Here is a 24,965-nt window from a genome sequence, read left to right as displayed (position 1 = left end):
ACTAAGTGGGCACTTTTCACAATGAGATGCATTTCAGTTAGTTGAGTGACTAGCATAGCCTGGTCCCCGATAGCCACTAGCAGTAAAACTAAAAGATCGAGTATTTTTTCCTCCAACCAGACGTTTCTTGGTGTTCTGATGCCTTAAACCAATTCCAGATTCTTGTACTCTGGTCCGTTCTAAAGATGGATCCTTTGGAAAGGCCTGGGCAACCCGGGCTGCTCTCAGCTCTCTACACAAAAATAAGACAATAGGATTAATAAACAATCCAGTGGACCGTAAAGAAATGAATGGAATCTTTCCCAAGAGTAAGGATGCAGTATGCTCAATTTTCTTAATTCAGCAGATGCTTCCTCATCTTGGAATAAGGAGATCTCTTAAACCAGACCAGAGGTGCTGAATTCAAATTCCATATGCTTCCTTGTGATGGAGAGTGCTTTGCAATGGAGAACAGCGTATGGTCTTTGGCTCGTGAAATAAATGCCAATTCATTCTCTATAACGGGCATAGAGTCATAATGCCACAGAAGACCTTGAGGGAATCATAAGACCTCCTCTTTAACACTGCCTCTAAGAAATCGTTTTACAGAAAAAGTGTTACACTATTAACTCAATTCAAAATTTAGCATTTACATTCAATAGATTGTTGTCCTGTTCTTGTCCGATTTGCTTGCTACCCGTGTTTCCCCAAAAATAAGACCAGGTCTTATATTAATTTTTGTTCCAAAAGACGCATTAGGTCTTATTTTCTGGTTAGGTCTTATTTTCGTGGAAATATGGCACTAAATGTGTCTGTCTGTCTGACAATCTTAACTGGGGCTTATTTTTGGGGTAGAGCATATATATATATATATATATATATATATATATATATATATATATATATATATATATATATATATATATATATATAAATTTCTTACTTCTTCGTAGGGTTTATGTGTGTTTTTCTTCTAGCCAGGTTTTCCCTACGTAACCAAGGTGAGCTGGAGCTACAAAAAAAACCTTGGTTACGTAAGGAAAACCTGGCTAGAAGAAAAACACACACATATATATATATATATATATAGCCATCCTGAAAAATCATGCTAGGGCTTATTTTTCGGTTGGGTCTTATTTTTGGAGAAACATGGTAGTGATACTCTGGTCAAAGAACAAGCATGGGTCTTTATTTGAAAAAGTGAGCTGGGCCAGCACAACCAATTTAATTTAAATTAATATTACTCCCTATTTGCAATATTTTTTCCTGTCTGAAAATTATAAAGATTGTCATTTTTTAAGGAGGCTCTTGGGGACACCTGTTTCATGTACATATAGTATGAAAAGATAGCAATTAAAAGGAGATTGACAGCAAGGATTAATGGAAAAGTCAACAATAAACAACTTCTATCCTTTCGAAACAGTAGCATTTTAACTTTCAAGAAAAACTCTGCCTGTGTAATGTTTTGTTAAAGACTACAAAACCAACATGTTTATATTCTATAATGGTTGAGGGTGATAAAGAGATCAGGGTATAAAATTCAAATAGAAGTGTTAGTAGCAGCTAGAATAAGTTCTCCGAGGTATGGGTTAGTGTCCAAGCCACATCATACACAATTTACACAACTCTCTTTGCTATTAGAAAGCACAGGACTTCACCTTTCCAGCATAGCAGTTTTGAATTTCTCCACATTGAGCTGTTCCTGAAGCTGGGCAGCCTTGCCAAGAGATGGTCGGAGGAGAGGGTGCTTGGTTAGTGCAGCAGCTGATGGCCTCGCTACTGGGTCAGGATGAATCATAAGCTGATGTTCCACAAAACAAAGGAGAAAGGTCTTTCACCACCAAACTTCCAAGGCCAGCATTCTCCTTGGCTGCCCCAAAAGAACTCACCTTGAGCAGTTCGATGAAGTCACATGACAGTTGCTGAGGGATACGTGGAAGTTTGCCTCTGCGGATGTGGTGCCACGGGGTGTTATTGGCAGGCAATGGACCAGCACCTGCCGCCAGAGCAATAGTTAAGGCAAGAGCAAAGATGTCTGCCTTGGGCAGATAGCAGTATTGCTATGGAGGAAATAAGAGAAACCCATGCACCATGTCAGGTCACATTCAGTTAAGAAAACAATATTTTAAAAACACTAATGCAGTGATGGCTAACCTTTTTGCCATCACGTGCCAGGAGCAGGGGGGGATCACACACATGCCCACACCCATAATTCTATGTGCCCCGACCCCACGCACTGCCAACTGGAAGTTGGCCAACAGGCCATTTTCAGCCTCCAGAGGGCCTCCGGAGTGCAGGGGAGGCTGTTTTTGCCCTCCCCAGATTCCTAGAAAGGCTCTGGTGGCCTTCCCCACCACTACCCGTGAGGCCCTCCAGAGGCAGGAAACAGCCTGTTTCCATTCTTCTGGTCAGCCCAGAAAGCGCGAAAATCAGCTGGCGGAGCTGAGCTCGCGTGCCCACAAATATGGCTACGTGTGCTACCTGTGGCATGCATGCCATAGGTTCTCCATCACGGCACTAATGCATAGGTTTACATAAGTGGCATTCTCACAATATTCTATACATATCTGTAGGAATTACAGTATTTGATGTTGACTAGAAGATGTATAAGAAACATTTTCTTAATATAAATCTGGTTACTAGGTTTTCATTGACATGGAATACAAAGGTCAAACAGTAGAATGAGCCCATATTAGCTATAATTCTGTAATGGGCAACTCATTATCTTGAAGTGTGGAGCTACAGCTAGCATTAACCCTCATCAGAACTACAGATGATTAGGGATAGAAGAGTGTAACAATGTTTTATGTGCCTTTGGCGTATAGTTACACTGGCCACGTGACCACAGAAGCATCTTCAGACAACACTGGCTGTTATCTGTGAATCAGAAATGATCACCACTCTCTAGAGTTAAACATGACTGGCAGGGAAAACCTTTACTTTTTGTTTTTGTCACATCTGAACAGCAATTGATTCCTGACCAAGTTTCAACGTATTTTCATTCCATGCTATTAATTTTAATTTTTTTTAATCTAAGTGTACCCAGATAAATTTCTAATAACTGCATATAAGACAATACATTTGGACCTCTTAAGAATATAATGCTTCAATTCTTGTCCTGGGATTTTTATTAAATTAAGATTAATGTATGAACCTGACTATAATAAAAGGAATAATACTGGAAGTGTCAGGAGAAGTTTCTTCTGCTTTGAAGGTTCCAGTGCAACCCTAAGGCCCTCTGAGCTTTACCTCTTGCAAGACTTCGTTGGCCAAGAAGCGGCAATCTCCTTCCTCTACTTGTGGATTGGTTATGGACGTCACATGTCCAAGATCCCCTGCCAAAAAAGCATTGCCAGCAACAGAAATCATTGCATTAATGACTGATTTTCAAAGGTTTCTTTATTTTTGGACTTGTCCACTCAGCTGGAATCTATATTGGAAAATTCTGTGGCATAAGTTATAACTGCAATTAAATAGGTATTATAGGAGCATGAATATATTGCATGCCTACCTTATCTCAATCTGCTGCCTTCTAAATGTATTTGACTTCAGATCAAATACTTGGTTTCATCCAGGTTCTTTTCCTAAGAAAGTGAGTATGCCTAGAATCACTAGGTGTAGCACATTTGAAAGTGCAGGAAGAGCACTGCAGAGTCAGGACTGAGTTTGCATTCCAGCCAAAGATGCTTTTTTTCTTAAACAAATATTGGATAGCTCATCCACCTGGATCCTTTTCTATAAAACATTATCCTTCTTATATAACCTCTTCTTCTCGCAGGCTACTTACGACTGAATGTACAGTATGTCTGAATTGCTTCTTAAAAATGCATTATAGAATACATTCCAATTATCACTTTGGCTATATTTTTATTGTGGACCGTGATGTTAGCTAACATTTCCAGATCACCAGTCTTTACATCTCCCAGCCCTTCTGATTCCAGTATTAAATACTGGCAGGATTCAGCCAAGCAGCTTTGATTGTTTGCAGTTCTGTTTTCCTTCTCTTGTAATTCAGCTGGGCCTGCAATAGCCCAGGCAAAGAAGCAGTGGTGTCACTGATCACACTTAACCAGCCTAGCTCATGAGTGACAAACTTGCAGTGTCATGTTGCCGTGACATGACCTTTCACAACTTTTTTCCCTTTGCAGAGCTGGGGTGGGTGTGGCCTGCACGTGATGCATCCAGCACGCGGGCCACCAGTTTGACACTCCTAGGCCTAGCTGAAACCCACTCACTTACAACTATGGTAATTTAAAAATATGTAATGCAGACTGCTCTGACTCAGCAATTGATAAAACCTAGGCAAAGTCTTATGTTGGAAATCATTTGACGACAAGTGGTCCAAAAAAACCCCCAAGATACACACCAATTTTATATATCACATTTGAAGTAGCAACTTCATCATCCTCCCCATCACTCTCCTCTTGACTCACAGACCCAGGTAGATTGTGGCATATAAAAATATTGCCTGCAATCAAGGAGAAATTGTGTTAGCTTGTGGTATACGTACAGATAACTTATATCAGCCACAGTCAATGTGACTTACAAATTATAACCATCTGCACATCATAAAAGTACCCATTAAGAAAAATACAGAAGTATGAACTCTGTTTCTCCTGAAAAACAATCTTGTCCCAGGTATCAAGATAAGCAGAAAGTCAGGATGTGAGCAAAAAAATAGGATATGTATTACCATATTGTGCAAATTATTATTATTATTAGTCTTTGCATACAGCAAGGTACTAAAACAAGATTTGTTTAATAGTGATTTTTAAAAAAATAAATTACCATTGGATGGTTCATACAGCACATTAAAACCCAAGAACTACATTATTGCATAATATTTTTAAACCCATGTCAGAAAGAGACAAGATCTATTAAAGATCATGCAACTTGAATCAGTCAATAATTTATGGGTGAACTTTAACTGAGAATCTGTAATGACCCTTCAGAGCTCTATTACAATTCCAAATAAATATGAGAGGAAATCCCAAAACCTTAAGTGTTCATGAACCCATGTTCATTTCATCATCAAGTTTGAATTTAGTCTAGTCACTGTAAGCAAAATCTATACCATAGAGTTGTTGAAAGAAGGAAAGGAAGGAAGGAAGGGAGGGAGGGAGGGAGGAAGGAAGGAAGGAAGGAAGTGGAAAAAATTATATATCACCATGAGGTGCTGAGACAAGATGGACCAAACCACTAATAATTCAAATGATCTAATAACTTAAATGAATAAAGCGTTACTGACCAGGCACACTTACTCGGTTTGATATCCATATGAACCAGGCCAGAAGTGTGAATGTATTTCAGCCCCATGGAGACTTGCAATAAAATTTCCTTCAGCTCAGATTCTTTGAAATGATCTGCTGTCTTTGAATTTTCCAAAAGCACATCCTGAAGGCTCCCACCTGTGGAAAACCAAGCATTCATTCATTCATTCATTCATTCATTCGTTTGTTCATTCATTCATCAATTTCTTTAGCCGCCCATTTCAATCAGTGACTCTGGGCACTTTACAATTTAAAAAAGATATTATAATTAAACACTAAATAACATAATAAAAACAATAACATATTCATACATAGAAATATTATGCTACCGGATGGCACATAGGCCCCTGAGTCACTCATTCTATCTGGGGGCACTTTCACACAGATATTATTACCATTCTCCACACCCTCAGAGCTGTTCGTTGCAAAACCTGCAGTTATATTTGCCAGAGATAACTTTCCAACTAATAAAAAGAAGAAGTGCAGATGTCATCTATTCTCCCCAAGAATTTATCTTCTTGTCTAGTATTGCCGCATTAATTGACAAGATGAAATAGAGAAAGAAACCAATAGTCTGGTGCAAGGGCACCATGGCACTTTGGAGGGAAGGAAGGAAATCATGCTCTCACAAATAGGAAAACTGGCTGATCTGAAGTCCTGATGAAATCATCCAGTTAAAGTTACAAAATGGGAGTTTCGCAGTTTGAGATTTTTGAACACTCCGCAAGAAGAAGATTAGCTTGGATTTGGCCGCAAAGTTCTATGTGAAAGTACCCATGAGATATGAAGATTTAACCAGCATCTCTAAATTTGATGCTTCTTTATATCTGATGCTTATATAGGACAAGAACTGATTTGAATTTTGGAAGTCCAACAAGTACAAAGCACACTACGTTAGGAAAGGTGAATAATGAAGAAAGCTGATGTGAAAACTTCATGAAAAGTAATCATATTTGCTATTCTTATCAGGTTTCTAATAAAGATTTGCTAGGATACTGCACAAACAGGTTTGAATTTAAGCTGTCAGAAAAATGGCTTGAGGTAATTACCAAAGCAAAGCAATTTGTTCTAATTACAGAGAACCGATATTCATAATTTACAGACTTAGAATAGCATTTTTTTAAACCAAAGTCATCTGCATATATGCTGCAGGAAGAACCAACTAATGGCCAAGCCAACAAAGCCACAATACCTTGATACACACGGCAGCTTGAGTGAAAGAATGTTGTTGAACTGATTCTCAGCTGGAGCACTTTAAAAGTACTAGGAATTCAGAAGCACATCTATTTTCCTCATACCTTCTCTTGTTACAATTCTTGATATCTGAGCTCATTAGTGCTAGACTTTTAAAGTTCATAGATATTAAAAAATATAATTAATTGTTACAGCCTCTCTCAACCTGAAATCTTTCACCCTATTACAAAGTAATAAACTATAAGCCCCATTATTTACAACCGGCATGGAAGTCTGGTGCAAGGCATATATCATATTATCCATAAGGCTGAACCAGTGGTGAAATCCGAACCAGTTTGCCACCAATTTGCTGGCTGTGCTTGCGCGTTGTGCACCAAACCTGCACTGCATGCGCATGCATGCATGGTGTGTACCAAACGTGCTGTGTGCGCGCACATGCAGGGCACACCAAACACACATGCGCAGTACACGCCAAATGCGCACTTTGCATGGAAAAAGGAGGCTTGGGAAGGTAAACAACAGCGAGGGTGGGGAACAGCTGTGCCATGTGATTTAGCTTCACTAGAAAGCAGGATTTCCTGCTTTCTAGCGATTTTAAATTGCGCAACACAGCTGATCATCGAAATACTGGTTCGGAGGAACCAGTACCTTTTTTTTAACTACTGGTTTGCCCGAACCGGTAGTTTTTATCACTACTGGTTCACACGAACCGGTAGCATTTCATCACTGGGCTGAACTGAATGAGAGAATTCATAACGTTTCCTGAATTTGGCACTGTGAAGCCAAAATCTTCAGAGGAACACATCTCCTTACCATTGCAGTGCTCATTCTGTATGATCATGTGATCATCTTCTGCCCAAGCAGAGTAGTAACGGACAACATGGGGATGATGACCAAGTACTGCATGTGCATAGACTTCCCGCAAAGCCATCTGCCTGCAAGCAAACACAGAAAGAGAGAGACACAATTCCAACTAGGATACTGTTTATGAGGTTAGGATTTTGACAGGAAAGAGTTTCAGAAGCTAAGGCTTAGGTTGGTTCCCACAGCAGACTATACTAGCAGCTAGGTTCATTCAACTCACTAAGCCAAAACCAAGCCAATCACTTTGCTTACTGAAACACAGGAATCCAGTTTACAGAGATGTCTGTGGAGATTTTCAGTCACCCAGGTCATGGTTGTCCCAAAGGTGCTTTTCCAAGGCACACTGATATGGCACTCCACCAGTGAGTGAAGATTATTTATTCTGGGGATTTCAGGAATTTTAAGGAAAAATCAATGCCTCAGAGCTTTCACTTTTGATTTTAATCTATCACCCCACATTTAAAAATATGTAAAATTGGGAGCAAAGTATTTGCCCGTATTTACTCTTTAAAAGATGTGTGGCCATATACTTTTGTATCCCTGGACCAAAGAAAAAGCTACTTTGAAGGACAAAATGAAAAATTTGATGGTTTTTTTTTTTTTTAAATTATCCTAACTTGTTTTAATGTCACCTTTTTTCAAGGCCCTGTCATAGCAAATAGCTATATGACCTTGGAAAAAGCTAAACCGTCCAGTTTATACTTGAATGGGAGCGTCCAGGAGTTCCCAGGACTATAGGAAAAAAACCAAGAAGTTTTTTAAAATATTCCAGAAGGCAGGGGCAAAACTACACGTTGGGGGTGTTCCTTGAAACCCTGACAAATAGGTTACCAAGAAAACAACATGGATGGATGTCTATAGAGATTCTCAGTCATCCAGGTCGTGGTTGTCCCAAAGGTGCTTTTTCAGGAGGCAACTGGACTCTCTTGTTTTTTCTTTGGAAGATATTTCGCTTCTCATCCAAGAAGCTTCTTCAGCTCTGACAGGATAGTGGAGAGTGGAAGGATTTATATTCCTTGCAGACAGATGGTCATTTGCAATACATCCTTTTAGAGGTCCAGTTGCCTCCTGAAAAAGCACCTTTGGGACAACATGGACGGATCCAAGATTTAAGCTCAATGCAAGAAAGACATTTTCAAAGCCTAGCCAAATGCTACTGATCTGTATGCTGTCAAGAAAACATAACAGAAGATGTACTTTTTGGTTTCAGAAATTCAGAACTAAAAGTTGCTTGGAAGACATGATTTTAATCTATCACTGGAGGAGGAAGAGTGGCATGTACAGAGATATTTATAATTTTACACTGTACACTTACTCATCTGAGGACCCAGCAAGGGGTTTCTTTGAGCGTTTGATGGCATAGACACAACCATCCAGTCTTTTGATGCACTTATAAACAGAACCAAATTCCCCCACACCAATCTTCTCCAGCTCTAGGAATTCCTTCTTGTAGCGGGAAACCATGTTGCTCTCACGCAAGAGGAATCTCTAAGGATGGATGAGAAGAATAGATAAGGCTGCCTTGCTCACCAAGGATAGAGGAGAGCTTGTTGATCTCCTGTAATACAAAATCTTATTTCACGCTTCTCTATAGTCACTGCCATTATTTACCCAAGCCTTTCCAAATTTAATAATTTCTAGATATAGAGGACTATGTTCCATCCTCAACCTTTTTTTTAAAGTGTAGTCTTTGGGACAGCCACAGTTACTTGAGTTTATACAATATATTATAAAGTAACAAATCATAATTTTTAAACCATATTAACTAGGTTCCAGAGCTTCTAGCCTGGAAACAAAAGCAATTTATGGTAGTTCAGTTGTTTGTGAATTAAAATATCAAGCATCCCTAGGAAACATGGCTAAGGAGAAGGATGCTGGAAGTGTTATACTTCACTATCTAGACCACTACAGTATCTCTCTATGTAAACCTAGTCACAATAAAATAAAAATAAAATAAAAATAAAATGCCTACTGTCCCTGTCCTACTGTCCCCATTTATTTGTATTCATTTCCTTCGTTCATGTCCATGTTCATATTCATACCTGCTGTCTTGTACATGTTTGACAAACTAATAAATAAAATAAATAAAAATAAAAAATCTTTACACTCTGACCAGCATTATTTCAGCATCAAAACAATTGCTTTTCTACCCCTTTTCTCCAGTCTTGATTTCCTTAACCATTTTGCTTGAACAAGGAATCCAGAGATCTTCAATCCCTGCATATTTCTGATGACTTTTTAGGTGGTTTGCTGAAAATAGTGCTCTTAAATGAGTAAGATGTATGTTCACCTTAACTAGGAGCTCACTCTTTCCTTTTATTTCTCAACGCCAAAGGTATATTTTAGAATCAGCCTGGTTTTCCACCAAAAGAGGGCAATGTTGCTTTATCCCTTCTACATTTCCAGTAGTAGAAAATAAAAATCCACCTTGGGATGGATTTAATAATTGAGCTGTGACTCAAGGGGAAGGGAGGATAATAGGATATTTGAGAAGGAGAATACAACAACAGAAGGTATTTACTGATCAGTAAAACTGTTCTTCTCTCCCCCACAACCACAATACTCTTTAAGGAGCTTTGTCTTCATTAGGTTTTCAATTAGAGACTTTTAATTGCCTAATTTCTCCTGCGGTAATTAATAGTCATTTGTAACAATGGTAAGAAAAAAATTTGGGGTTCAATAAACTAGTTTTCTTCCCAACTTCCAAAATTTCTTCTACTTAGCAGGCCATATTGTCCATAGCTACAGATTGGAGGGAGACAATGTTTGTCTCATTTTAGAAGCTGCTAAATATGTTTTTAAAAATGAGAAAGTTTTGCTTTTGAAGACTAATTAAAATATGAAACACCCATTTAATTGATTTAATAAAAGTGTAGCATAATCAAATAAGGAACGGTTTTTGTAACTGGGATTTTCTTTGCCTTCAGAATATTATGTTCAGTTATAGTAAAACTGTATCTATATTTTGGTTTGGAATTCTGTTCCTCTTAAATGGAAGTAACCCAAAACATCCACAGAAAATAACTGTACTATCAGCACTAAAATGTGATATGGATATTAGAACAGTATCCTCATCACCCCGAAGGCAGTAAAATAATGGAGAAATTGAATTCCCAGTATCTGGAACATTTCTGCCCTCCAATGTAGCAAAACTGCGGATAGCTCCTATACCAGGGCTGTCAAACTCGCGGCCCAAGGGCTGCATGCGTCACACACTGGCCACACCCAGTTTAGCAAAGGGGGGAAAAGTCCCGATATGTCACATGATGATGCCATGACGACGTGAGTTTAATACCCCTGTCCTATACAATAACCATCAGCCACTTGAAAAAATTGCCTCATTTCAATAGTTGGGCAATCTCTCAGACTAAAGCCTACAAGTCAGAGTGTATGCATATCAGAGTGTATGGCTGTGTAATGAATAGCTTTGCTGGCTGGGGAATTCTGGGAGTTGAAGTCCGCCAGGCTTAAAGTGGCCAAGGTTGGAGACCCGTGCACTAAAGCACTTATTAACATGAATTAAAGTATATATTTTTCTTTGAAAATGTGTTCCAGATCACGGTTTCTCTACTGTTCAAGGGTAGTGCAGATATTTTTCTTTCAAGCAAATTAAGCAAAATTGGGTGGAATTTGTGTATCTCTTATTACTCACCTTGGCAGGCATTCCCAGCTCCATTGGTCCATCTGTTTGGCTGGAATCCTCTCTAGAAGTTTAATCACATGTATTAGTTTCATATTCCAATGATATAGGTGTGAACCTTCTAAATAATTAAATATTAGTAGTTTCTATGGATATCGTATCTGGGTTGCTGTGAATCCAGATCACTGGTACATGGTAGCAAAGAGTTTTCAGTAATGTTGCTGCCATATAATTATCATTAGATTTATTTATTATTTTTGCAGCCAAGCTCTGATAGCAATATTATTTTGGAGATATGCTCAGACTCTATGAAGGAGTTACATAGACACTTCTGCAGCTCAGCACTCAAAAAACTGAAAATCATTCATTCTAGAACCCCAATAGATGCACTCCTAAACTTGAGAAATATTTAGATTTTTTAAAATAAAGGAACAATTCCCTCTCATATTGAAGTTATGAGCCTAAATAAAATAATAAAATGAAATAATATGGTGAATGACAGTATGCTACTGTGTTTCCCCGAAAATAAGACCTCCCCAGATAATAAGATCTCCCCCCAAAATAAACCCTACCCTGAAAATGGGGAAAAATGGGGGGAAAAGGAGCCTGGATAGCTCTGCAGACAAGGCACTGTAATTTAACACCAGCTGTCTGCAATTAAAGTAAGTTCGAATCTTGCCAGGCTCAAGGTTGACTCAGCCTTCCATCCTTTCTAAGGTAGGTAAATTGAGGAGCCAGTTGTGGGGGCAATAAGCTGACTTTGTATAAAATATACAAAAGTATGAAGGCTATTGCTTAACGCACTGTAAGCCGCCCTGAGTCTCTGGAGAAGGGCGGCATATAAATCAAATTAAAAAAAAAAAAAAGCCCTCCCCAAAAATATTTAAACACATGCGCAGCCGGTCCCCATCATTTCCTCTGGTTAGAGTTAGGGAGACAGATCTGGAAATCAGGTAAGACGGCAAGAGGATCCCCATCTTGCTCCATGCACCCCAAAATAATAAGACCTCCCTGAAAACAAGGCCAAGCACTTATTTCGGGGTTCAAAAAAATATAAGACAGGGTCTTATTTTCGGGGAAACATGGTATTCTAAGCTACTTCCTTGGAAGGAAGCCTATCTCTAACTATGGCAGGTTAGCAAGATCAGGTCAGACATCTTTTTTGTCCAGTGTGTGCAGATGTGTGGTAAGTCCTGCAGTGAACACGGGAGCACACTATAACGAACACTTAATAATGAGCGTCACTGCTGTTGTGGTATTCCATGAGAATTCAAACTTTTCTTTCTATACTAGACCAACAAACTAAGCATGGATCTACAATACAGGCTTAAATCAATTTTACACCCAATTTTCAGACAACCTGTGAATTACCATTCTGCAAAAAAAGATCTACCGTGTTTTTCTGAAAATAAGACCCTGTATTATATTTTTTTTGAACCCTGAAATAAGGGTTGGCCTTATTGCCTTATTGCTTGGCCTTATTGCCATGTGCTCAAAAGCCTGATTGGGCTTGTTATCAGGGGATGTCTTATTTTGGGGAAAACAGGGTATTTAATATCTATACAAAACTGCTGAGCGAGGTCATTCCTGGCATGTGGTCTGGTATCAATGACACTAAGCTATACATTTCTACTCTATGCCAAGCAATTGATGCTATTCAAGAGCTTGTTTCGTGCCTAGAGCTGGAAGGATCTGGATAAGGAGAAAGTGGCTGTCATTGAACTTTAACAAGAAGTTAAAGGAGTTGTTGTGAGTATTTGCTCCTTCCCCCCTTACGTCACACTCTGTGAGGTAGCAATCTGGGGGTCTTTCAAGAATCATAACTCTTTTTGAAAGGGCAAGTGTCAGCCATGGTCAAGGAGGCATAAATTCCTCTTGTGTATTAATTGCATCCAACCTGGGTGGACTTGTTGATCACATGTGACTTATCAATTCCCAATTGGATTGATGCAATACACTCTACATGGGGCTGGCCTTGAAGATCATCCAGAAGCAACTACTCCACAATGTAGCAGTGCATGCAGATCTGGGTGTCCCATAGTTCGCTCGAATTAGAATAGTGTTGCATGAGCTGTACTGGTTCCCACTTGTTTTCCAGGTGCAATTCAAGATGCTGATTATTTAAAGCCCTACCTACACATTGCCAGATCTCCTCCTTTAAATATTGTCATCTGATGGGAGGGGTGTCTTCTCTGTAGCCCCAGCCTTTGGAATAGACTCCCATTCAAACAATGCCTACATTTTAGCCTTCAAGAAGACTGAAGATCTGGTTATTCTTACAAGCATTGGGCTAGGATAGGGTTCAGTCAGGTACTTAGTACCATGTTTCCCCGAAAATAAGACCCTGTGTTATATTTTTTTTGCACCCTGAAATAAGCGCTTGGCCTTATTTTCGGGGAGGTCTTATTATTTTGGGACGCGTGGAGCAAGACGGGGCTCCTCTTGCCTTCTTACCTGATTTCCAGCTCTGTCTCCCTAACCCTAACCAGAGGAAATGGCAGGGACCAGCTGTGCATGCATTTAAATATTTTTGGGAAGGGTTTATTTTTGGGGAGGGCTTATTTTCAGGGGGGGGCTTATTTTAGCGCATGCGCTCAAAAGCCCGATTGGGCTTATTATCCAGGGAGGTCTTATTTTAGGGGAAACAGGGTAGTTTGGTTGCCTAGTGGGAAGGATTGTCCTGTTATTCTATTGCTTCTATTGGTTATTATGAACCATTGAGGATTACTATGTGAGACATGGGCCACATACGTTCATAAAATAAAATAAAATACGTATAATAGAAGAATCCTTTTCTTTGAGGAAAATCATGGTTATTTATACAATATGATTAATGGATAAGTTGCTATGGTACTGGCCTAGAAATCAGGATATGGTGAGTTCTAACTTCTAGTCCCACCTTAGGCAAAAAAGCTGGCTTTGGGCCAGTCCCTCCATCTCAGCCCCACTCACCTCAAAGAATTGTTGTTGTGGGGAAAATAGGAGGAAGGAGTATTGTGTGTGTTTGCCACCTTGCGTTATTTATAATACCAATAGCACTTAGACTTATATACCACTCCACAGTGATTTACAGCACGTTCTAAGTGGTTTACGGAGTCAGCATATTGTCCCTAACAATCTGGGTCCTCATTTGACTCACCTCAGAAGGATGGAAGGCTAAGTCAACCTTGAGCCAGTTAGGATTGAACTCTGGCAGTGAGCGGAGTTAGCCTGCAAAATTGCATTCTAACCCCTGTGCCACCAGTGCCAATAATAAAGGCATGATATAAATAAATAAATATAACAAAATGATACCACTGTTTGCTTTCCTGTTTCCATATTCCTATGGCTAACTGCAAAATTAATATAAATGTGTCAGTGGTGAAATCCAATTTTTTTTTTACTACCGGTTCTGTGGGCGTGGCTTGGTGGGCATGGTGTGGCTTGGTGGGCATGGCAGGGGAAGGATACTGTATAATCTCCATTCCCACCCAACTCCAGGGGAAGAATATTGCAAAATCTCCATTCCCATCCTACTCTAGGGCCAGCCAGAGGTGGTATTTGCCGGTTCTCCAAACTACTCAAAATTTCTGCTACAGTTCTCCAGAACCTGTCAGAACCTGGAATATGTGTAATTTAGTTTTATTTAATAGTAAAAAATAAATATGTTTTTTTCCCCTCCACATCTCATCCTAATCCTCAGGTGGTTTGGCAATTTAGCTTTGAAGGTTAGGCCAAAGGTTTTTAAGAAATGTATACAATATTCTTACCGCGAAGCTTTTGCTGATTCACACAATTCTTTTTGACATATTGTTAGATCCTCGGGGACACGACGCCTGCGCACCCGGCTCTGTTGCCAGGCGTTGAGGATTGGCTAGGACGCGAGCAGCTACGGGAGCGGGAGAATAGCTGCCGGTGATTGGTTAGTGTGCCCTGACAGCCAGCTATTTAAGGAGCTGTCAGGAGAGTTGTGCTTTTGCTTGCGTTATGAGTTCTTCTCAGATTTGTTCGTTTAATAAAGTTGGTGTTTAGCAAAACAACCTAGCCTCTAGCGTGTTTACCCACTGGACACAACAAGTGGCGACGAAGGTGGGATCCGTCTGAGGTGACGGTGACGGCAGACACCAGCAGAAGGACAACGCCAAGTCCGCGCCCTCACGCTGACCCTGTCTACACGATGGCAACCACTCTCCCTCCTTTCACACCGTTTGAGTCAGCCCTGGAAACCTGGGATGAGTACATGGAGAGGTTTGAGTGTTTTTTACAAGCAAATGACCTCTCTGATTTATCTAGCGCCAGGAAGAGGGGCTACTTTCTTAGTTCGTGTGGGCGCGAGATTTTCGGGACTGCTAGAGCTCTCGTAGCCCCTCAAGCGGTGTTTGCTGTGCCATGGGAGACTTTGCTCGAAAAATTGAAGCACCATTATTCTCCCACCCCCTCAAAGATAGCGAGACGACATGCGTTTCATCAGAGGGCTCAAAAGGAGGGGGAGTCAATCAACGATTACATGGCTTCCTTGCGTTCGGCGGCACTCCATTGCGAGTTCAGAGAGCTTGATGACATGCTCCTGGACCAGCTCGTGTGCGGGGTGCGGAACCTAAAACTCCAGCAACGCTTACTGGCCCGTTCCGACCTGACCCTTCCGATTGCTATGGACGAAGCCAGGGCTGCGGAGATGTCTGCTAAGTCCGCGGCCGAGATCCAGCGTCACCAGACCGGAGGGGGATTGCCAGCTACCGCCTCTCAATCGGTACATTATGAGGAGTCCGACCAGGAGGACACTTCTGAGGGAGAAATGGACGTCAGCCGCCTCAAGACCGTAAAGACCAAAACTCGCATGCCTCCAGTTAAGAGCTCCAGGAGCGCCTGCCTCGGATGTGGCGGGGCGCACAACCGCTCGGAATGCAGATTCCGGTCCGCAATCTGCCGGCGCTGTGGCAAACGGGGGCATCTCTCTAGGGTCTGTCGCTCCGTTTTTCCGGTTCCTGAGGGTGCTGGGGAACCTGGCCCCAAGCGAATGAAGACCAGGAAGGCCGGACGCCCCGCAGAAGCTGTAGCTATGACGCTTGAGGGTGAGGTGGCAGCAGCGGCCGTTAACCATGCGTCCGTTCCTGTCACGGGGAGCAAGATTTTCCTTACTATTCGGTTGGAGGGGGTCCCCTGCAAGATGGAGGTGGACACGGGCTCCTCCAAGTCACTGATATCCTGGCCTACACTTTCTGCACTACTGCCTTCCATCTCTCTGCGACAGTTACAAACTTGCCACATCAAGTTGAGGGACTATCAGGGCAAGGCTATCCCCATTCTGGGTTGTGGGTCCTTCAAGGTTGCATATGACTCATTCGCGGGTAAATTGCCTTTAATCGTGGTTCGCGACCGCCTCCCCTCACTACTGGGGTTAGACTGGTTTGCTGCCCTTGGCCTCGGCGTGTCTGGCATACACCACACCTGTCAGGACCCCTTATCCAAACTCGCACACGAGTTTGCCGAGGTTTTTGATGGTACCTTAGGAAGATACACAGGGCTTCCTATTTCCTTTAATTTGGATCCCCAGGTCGCGCCGATCCGCCTGAAGCCCAGGAGGGTGCCTCTTGCACTGCGGCCCAGAGTTGATCAAGAACTAGATAAATTAATAGCTCAAGGGGTTCTTCAACCTGTGGAGCATTCTAATTGGGAGACCCCCATAGTAATTCCCCTAAAGCAGGACGGCACCATTAGAATCTGCGCCGATTACAAGGGGACAATCAATAAGGCCCTGAAAGCTAACCACTATCCCGTGCCTGTTGTCCAACATCTGTTACATTCTCTGGGCCAGGGGAAAATCTTTGCGAAGCTTGACCTCGCTCAAGCTTACCAACAGCTCCCGGTGGACGATGCCACCGCTCTGGCCCAGACAATTGTGACTCACAGGGGGGCCTTCAAATGTACCCGGCTACAATTCGGGGTTAGTGTGGCCCCTGGTATTTTTCAAAGTCTCATGGAGCGTTTGCTCCATGGGCTTGAGGGCGTTGTGCCCTATTTTGATGATGTGCTGATTGCTGCTGCTGATCACAGCGATCTCATCATCAAACTACGGGCTGTTCTTGCCAGATTTCAGCAGGCAGGCTTAAGACTTAAGAGGGATAAGTGCAGGATTGGCGTCCCTCAGGTAGAGTTCTTGGGGTTCCTCATAGACTCCTCTGGCATTCGCCCTGCCCCATCAAAGGTGGATGCTATTAAGCGGGCTCCTATTCCCACTAATAAGGCCGAATTGCAGGCATTCCTTGGCCTGCTGAATTTCTATTCCGTTTTTTTACCACATAAAGCCTCAGTGGCTGAGCCCCTTCACCGGCTCCTAGACACCAAGACTCCATGGATTTGGGACCGTAGGGCAGCTAATTCCTTCCAGGCCGTTAAAGACCTCCTTACCTCCGATGCTGTCCTCGTGCAGTACGACAATAACTTGCCCCTCTCATTGACATGCGATGCCTCCCCCTTCGGGGTGGGGGCTGTTTTGAGTCATGTCTTGCCCTCAGGCGCGGAAGCACCTATTGCGTACTACTCGAGGACCCTATCACCAGCGGAAAGAAATTACAGCCAGATCGATAGGGAGGCTCTGGCTGCTGTGGCCGGCGTGAAACGTTTTCACGACTACCTCTATGGCCGCCCTTTTTTATTGGTCACGGATCATAAGCCCTTACTAGGGCTTTTGGCGGGAGACCGCCAAACCCCTTTGATCCTGTCCCCGCGCATGTCTCGCTGGGCCGAATTTCTGGCAGCTTATTCGTACGATTTGATCTATAAACCGGGCAAGGCTATTGGGCACGCTGATGCCCTTAGCCGTTGCCCTCTCCCTCTAGCGGTCCACGATCCTGCCCCTGCAACCTCTATTTTCCTTGTGGATGAGTTGGCCTCCTTAGTGACCGCCGCTGACATCCAGGCTCATTCCGCGGCTGATGCTATTCTCTCCGTGGTTCTGGACTGGGTGCGCAGGGGCTGGCCACAGTCCCAAGCCACCGCTGACTTCCTTCCTTACAGTCGTAGGAAACATGAGCTGTCAGTAAACAAGGGCTGTCTTCTGTGGGGTAATCGGGTGGTGGTTCCCCCAAGCTCAGGTCCCAGATTCTGTCATGCCTGCACAATGCCCATCCGGGCATTGTCCGCATGAAGGCCCTTGCACGCAGCTATGTCTGGTGGCCTTCCATCGATCAAGACATCGAAGCCTGGGTAGGTCGCTGTTCACAGTGCCAACTCACCAGACCGGTTCCGCCAGCGGCCCCAGTTCTGGAGTGGGAACCGTCCAGAGCCCCTTGGGCCAGGGTGCACCTGGACCTTGCGGGGCCTTTCCAGGGTCACACCTTCCTCATTGCTGTAGACGCCCATTCCAAATGGGTTGAGCTCGCCCCTATGCAGACCACCACTTCTGCAGCTATTATTGGAGTGCTAGAGGGCCTTTTCGCCACGCATGGGTTGCCGGATATCATTGTCACCGATAATGGGCCGCAGTTCGTGTCAGCACCGTTCCAACTGTTTCTGGCCCGGCTGGGCATCCGGCACGCGCAGACGGCCCCGGCTAACCCTGCCGCTAATGGTTTGGCGGAGAGGGCTGTAAGATCGGCCAAGGAGGCGCTGCGACGATTGGGTACCACAAATTGTCACCACAAAATTCGGCAATACCTCTTGGCACAGCACACTACACCTAGTTCTACCACCAAGCACACCCCGGCCGAGTTGCTCATGGGCCGACGGCTCCGTACGACCCTGGACCGTCTGCACCCTGATTACACGGGGGAGCCATTTAGGGGAACCCATTTGCCGTCGAGAGTTTTCAATGTGGGGGACTTAGTCTACGCTCTGAACTTTGATAAAGACTGTCGCTGGCTGCCGGGCCTCATCACGCAAATAACCGGTCCCTACTCTTATAGGGTCCTACTCTCTGATGGGAGAGTCTGGCGGCGACATATAAATCAGATTCGACGACGACTAGCCGACGCACCTGCCGACCAACCGAGCCAGGATTCCCCGACTCCACCTGGCAGAGACCACACAGGAGAGCCTATCATCCCTATTTCTCCCCTCGCAGCGTTCCCGGCGGAAAACTTACCTGTTGGTGCAGGTCCGGCAGTGAGTTCGAATCTTCCGTTTCCTGGCGAGGCTCGGAATCCATCTCCTGGAGTGATGGAGGACTTGGCCCCTCCTCCTACGCCATCCACGCCAGCCCTAGCATCCTCCCAGTCCGCACTGCCTCCTCCCACCTCGACTGCTACACCAGAGCCGAGGCGGTCTGGCCGGTGCCGTCGTCGCCCGGCGTACCTGGAGGACTACGCATGCGCGATCCGGGAGGGAAGGGGTGTTAGATCCTCGGGGACACGACGCCTGCGCACCCGGCTCTGTTGCCAGGCGTTGAGGATTGGCTAGGACGCGAGCAGCTACGGGAGCGGGAGAATAGCTGCCGGTGATTGGTTAGTGTGCCCTGACAGCCAGCTATTTAAGGAGCTGTCAGGAGAGTTGTGCTTTTGCTTGCGTTATGAGTTCTTCTCAGATTTGTTCGTTTAATAAAGTTGGTGTTTAGCAAAACAACCTAGCCTCTAGCGTGTTTACCCACTGGACACAACACATATGGCAAAAGCAACTATTTCAATTAGGGTGATGGTATTGAGAACTTTCTGTCTTCAGAGAATTTTGCCTTGCTGATTTGTCCTTTGAGACCTTGTAGAATCAAATTAAATGGGGGACTTCTAGACCAATCATCCTACTGCATAAATGAGAGATAAATTCAAAGTGAAAATATTGGATGGCTGCCTAGCCTTCTCTGAAAGACATATACACTTCATGATACGTTGGTTATAAACTCTTCATAAACTACAGGAATATTTTGGAAATATTCTATCTCTTGAAACTTTCCACTAACACCCCCCCCCCCCAAAAAAGTATGTTTTGGGGGCAGGAGCAGAAACAGCAAGCAAATTGTTCAGAAAAACATGTCCATGATTTCTATTCATCTTGCTGATGAGTCCAACAAGCTGCTGCGAATATTTAATATTTCCTGGAACAGAGATTTTGAAAGCCAGTGGAACACTAAAACTTCTTTAATACTAAAACAATATTCTTCAAGCACCTGGATATTACACAGTAGGAACCAGGGCCTGCTCTGTCTTATTCAAAGAGGAAATAGAATAATTTTCTGTGTTATAGGCAGAAGTGGGCTTCACATAAGTTAACAATGGGTTTGCCTAGTGCAGAACTGAAAATGTGAGCGCACGCCAGTGGTGGGTTGCCCCCGGTTCAGTCCGGTTCTATAGAACCGGTAGAAAAAATGGCCGGAGGCTCCGCCCACCCACCACGTCATCACGGGTGATCTGCGTGCGCTCCTGTTGCGAACCAGTAGTAAAGATAAGTAGAACCCACCTCTGGCGCACATGTGCCTTCCGTGCTTGTGCACGGCTTCAAACACACAGCAATTTCATATGCGCAGCTTCCAGCAGCCGCAGTGAGTAAAGAGGGTGAGGCGTGGAAATCAGCTGGGCTACATGGGCAGGGCAAGCGAGCCAGAGAATGACATATATAGGATGGGATAGCACTGGGGCAGGTGGGAGGGCCCAGCCGGTGGTCGGAACTACTGGTTTGCCTGAACCGGTGTGAAGTGGCAGCAGCCCACCTCTGTTTATAGGAAGGCAGATTCTGGATGAACATTAGGAAAAATTACCAAACAGTAAGAACAAACAGTTCGAATCCCTAGTGCCATGTAACGGGGTGAGCTCCCGTTACTTGTCCCAGCTTCTGTCAACCTAGCAGTTCGAAAGCATGTAAAAAATGCAAGTAGAAAAATAGGGACCACCATTGGTGGGAAGGTAACAGTGTTCCATGCGCCTTTGGCATTTAGTCATGCTGGCCACATGACCACGGAGATGTCTTTGGACAGCGCTGGCTCTTCGGCTTTGAAACGGAGATGAGCACTGCCCCCTAGAGTCAGGAACGACTAGCACGTATGTGCGAGGGGAACCTTTACCTTTACCTTTAAGAACAATTCAACAATGGATCAAATTACCAAAGGAGCTGAGATGTTTCAATTGTGTTGAATATATCTAAGAAGAAACTAGACAACTATGTGTCATGGATGCTTCAATTTGAATTACACTAAATAGTCTAAAGTCTAACCTTATGATTCTGCAGAGATGACTACCTGATCATCTTATTTTGCATCCTTTGAGAAATATCTTAGGAAGAAAACACTCACGACTCCCCTCTGGCTTTCCTCTTGCCGCTGGGGTGGAAGACCATCTGTCGATACGATTCAGGTGTAAACGGATTAATATTAACCAAAGAAGCTGAAGGAGTCTCCTCTGGGTCAGGACAGGAAGTGAATCGCAAGTTCCTCATCCCTTTGGAGGGAAATTTTCCCACAGGTGAAGGGAAAGTTGTCTTACTTAAGAGACTCTAGAGCAAAAAAAAAAAAAACAAAAAAAAAATTGCCCATGGGAAAACCTCTATTGCATCAGGATTTTACAATTGCTCAACTTATAGGGAGGAAAACCTAATATTCTCCAATATCCGGTAGCAAAGGTAAGTGCATTTCACCATTGGCTGAAAGTCATCCAATCTTTGAATTAAGATCTGAGCCATTCTGAAAGGCTCTTTATTTGCAGCCTGAAAATCAGAGGTCAACTATGAACCTCAGTTTTGTGTTAAGCAGTGTCTTTGTCAGTTATACAGTTTTGGAGATCAAGGAAAGAAAAATGTCTCATTGCTTGTCTTTGTTATTTTACCAGTTAAGTTATTTTTGACAGCAAAGCCTCAATCAATGCTCTAGAATGTTTATGCACTCTTTAGACATCCATCCAAATTAGCAGAAAGATGAAGTGGAATGTTTAAGTAGTTCCATTTCAAATTTTAAGAAAGCAAACCAGAATTAAATAAGCACCAGGATCATACTCTATACCCTGCTGGGAGTCTACATCTAAGCCTCTATGACAAAAAGTCAGGAGATGCTTTGAGGTATAGCTCTATCTGCAGTGATGCATTGAGTCATCTTGTTAGTTAAAGAGTCAGGGAATAAAGGTGAACACATTCTCTTGATCTCTAGCTATTCATCCACAAAAATATAGGCATTGCTTTCATGATGATAGGCAGGATGTAGCTCCCAAAAAACATTGGTACCTAGCCCAGCATCATCTCTGAAGCAGATGTACATTTTTATCTCCCCTTTTCACTGTGGAGCAGAGGAACCTTCTCTTCCCTATCATTCATTTTATCCTCACAATAATCCTGTGCAAATAATCCAGACAAGTGGTAGTGACCAGCCCCATGTTGGCTAGGAGATTGTGAGAACAGAAATCCAACCCATCCAGATGTTGGAGGCTTACAATCCAAGTGTTCTGCCACATTTTTCAATTCCCAAAGAATATGCAAGAGATAAATTATGTTTCATCATCATCATCTTTTTAACAACCCCATAATCCCTTGTGGGGTGGAGTCTGGGCAACTGAATGGAGCTAGCAGAGTGTTTAATGGCTGGATGCCTTTCCTGTCATCAGAGAAGTTTTGTTCAGCAGATATATTCTCATTGTGCCCAGAGAGAGAAATATCTGCCTTTACCTAGGATCGAACTCACAGCCTCCTGATTGTGAGACGAGAGCTCCACCTCTAGGCCACCGCACCACTCCAGATAAATTATGTTTGTTTAGCATAATTTGAATGCTGCTCATTACTATGCATGCATTAAATGTATATGTTATGCAGCGGAGTCTAATAAAAATTGTTCATGCTCTTAATACATCATTTTATTAAAATCTCAAAATGTGCCTTTTGGTGCTCTTCAAGTAGAGAAGCTAAGATTCATCTTTTTGAAGCTTATTATTATGTCTAGGCACACTGTTTTGGATTCACCCCCAACAATTCAAAGCTGAACACTAATGGAGGACTATGTAGCCTCTCCTCTAAGGAACTCATAAAATCTGAACTGACATGACCAATTTCACTTAAAACAGCAGGTATGTTTTATGGATCATAAATCCAGAAGCAATTAGCAATATTAAGTTTCAAGCATGATGAAAGACTGAAGATCAAGTACAGCCAACTACTTACAGTAGTTGGCTTGGATATTCTCAGAAGAACAGGTTGTGAATTATTATTGTCATCATCACCGTACCTTTGGAGTATTTGGGGTATCACAGAGTTGCAGCTTCTGCCAAGTAACATAATGCAAAGGAGTTCCAGGATAATCTTCCAAAGGGACAGTTTTCTTTCGCAAAGGTTCCCTACATCTCCTGATAGGATTCACCCAAGAATCTGGGCGTGCCGGAGAGCAATCATCCAATTGTCTCTGAGGGGTCACTGGGAAAGGAGAATGCGTTCTCCAGTTCTGAAACTCATAATTTTTCTGTGGAGTGACATGCTTCACATCTTCTACTCTTAAGCTATTATCCTCTTCCAACTCACTGTCTTCTCCACATCTGGAAAAATCCAGCCTCTGTATGAGGTTGTTACTGCTGCTCCAATCATCCATTGCTGCTGGAAAAGGCAGGAAGACATATCATGCTAAGACATAATTTAATTAGACTGCTGACTGTGGCTTGGAGAGGCTTATTGTAGCTCACACATGGTGCTAATAGATTAGTGCGATAAATAAACCCAACCAAAATCAGTCTGGATTGAGACATCAAATTATGCTTTGCTTAACTATGATTTGATTAAACCCTCAGGCAACTGGATTGAAACAAAATGGCTCCAGAATTCAAAGTTAGATTCACAAACCACTTTAAGATTTAACATGTGTGAATTCACCCAGAAAGTATTTCACAAAAAGATATGAACTCTGCATAGTAACTATCACAATCCTGAAATTAGATATGCCAAGCTTGCATCCTAGAGGATGACTTTGTTTCTTCAAATCAAGCCCAATTCTTTAAAAAGCTTTTGGTCTCTTCTCTCAAGGATTTGATTAACCTTTATTGTAAAGTGTCTTGATTTGTTCCTAATCAGATAACTACTGCTAGCTGTTCAGAGGCAAGTTTTATATACAGAGTACCATTTTGAAAAGGCTCTTATTTTATATTCAGATTAAAATGAACACTATCTTGAACACCTTTAAAAAAGAGAGAGAGCTATTTTTCAGTGAAATTATGGCACAATATTCTATCAAACTAACATGCTGTGTATGCTAAAAAGGAAATAACCCCATTCAATACAGTACTCTACAGCACATTTTCAGGTAAGCATGAATGGAATAAGGTATGCACTCATTTGAGGCAAACTTGTCACACAAGACTTAAGTCAGCCAGCTGATATATAAGTAAATTAAAGAAAGATTGGACATAATGTCTCTTTTATGTAGTCTTCCAGTCAGAGAAGAAAAGGTTTCTGCAGAAATTGAACCAGCTACCAAATATTGCCTTACTCTCAACCCTTTTATGACAGAAAAACATATTCAGTACCCCAACAGAAGTTGCAGCAACTCAACTGGTACTGAAGCACAGTAGCATCTGTTCAAACTTATCCTTGAACTTCCTGTTAAAACCACTCATTGGGCCTTATGGATTATGCTGGAGGAGTTTACAAACATCACTTCCTGCATATCCTCTCTGTTCCCTAAGGTAATTCTGTAAAAACTTGCATTGCTCTGTGAGTCATTCAGAATTAAATGATATTGCAAGATGAGTTGATGGACCTTAAGCAAAGGCAAGATAAGGATACCTTTAAACAAAACACAGATCACTGAACTGTAGCTCTGGGGACGGGAAACTTACAGTTTGGAACTAATTTGCCACTGCCTGCTTCCAAAATATCTTTTACTATCAACAATTTTCTGGTCTCCGATCCAATTCTAATTAGTTTCATGTCTGCTTAAGTTTTTGAGATAAACCCAAGTCTGCTAGATCCTTCTATCTAGCAAGTGATTGAGACTGTGGAATTTTCAGGTAAAATTTGGGAAGGATTCCAGTCTGAAACATGAAAACTATTGCCATTAAAAGGACCAATGTATGCTAGAGATCAGAGTTTTGCAAACTTGGCAGCTTGAAGATATGTGGACTTCAACTCTCAGGATTCTTCAGCCAGCATGC

The 24,965-nt window shown here is 42.6% G+C and overlaps 1 protein-coding gene across 1 annotated transcript; it reads right to left on the bottom strand.

Moving 5' to 3' along the window:
- WEE2 (WEE2 oocyte meiosis inhibiting kinase) lies at window positions 1-23,410 on the bottom strand. The gene is made up of 11 exons (XM_070947385.1): window positions 23,054-23,410; window positions 21,143-21,342; window positions 10,960-11,011; window positions 8,623-8,795; window positions 7,257-7,378; window positions 5,241-5,387; window positions 4,346-4,447; window positions 3,229-3,314; window positions 1,869-2,039; window positions 1,638-1,780; window positions 1-232 (listed from the first exon to the last, which is right to left on the bottom strand). Exons 1-11 carry the CDS (start codon window positions 23,408-23,410, stop codon window positions 34-36), a joined length of 1,752 nt encoding a protein of 583 aa, XP_070803486.1. The 3' UTR covers window positions 1-33.
- Window positions 23,411-24,965: the final 1,555 nt, after the last annotated feature.

The sequence above is a fragment of the Pituophis catenifer genome, unplaced genomic scaffold, assembly GCF_029215685.1.
Source record: "Pituophis catenifer annectens isolate HBS135680 unplaced genomic scaffold, rPitCat1.0.hap2 SCAF_7, whole genome shotgun sequence".
Taxonomy (NCBI): domain Eukaryota; kingdom Metazoa; phylum Chordata; class Lepidosauria; order Squamata; family Colubridae; genus Pituophis; species Pituophis catenifer.
Note: the sequence above shows the minus strand (reverse complement) of the source record. Positions and strands in the feature narration are given on the sequence as shown.

Bases quoted from the DNA above. Each gene is read 5' to 3' on its own strand.
- WEE2 (XM_070947385.1), bottom strand. From the start codon at position 23,410: ATGGATGATTGGAGCAGCAGTAACAACCTCATACAGAGGCTGGATTTT. The intron at 2,040-3,228 runs GTAAAGCTCAGA...TTTCCTCCATAG, and splicing joins CCAACGAAGTCTTGCAAGAG to CAATACTGCTATCTGCCCAA. The intron at 233-1,637 runs GTGAAGTCCTGT...ATTTTTGTGTAG, and splicing joins AAAACTGCTATGCTGGAAAG to AGAGCTGAGAGCAGCCCGGG.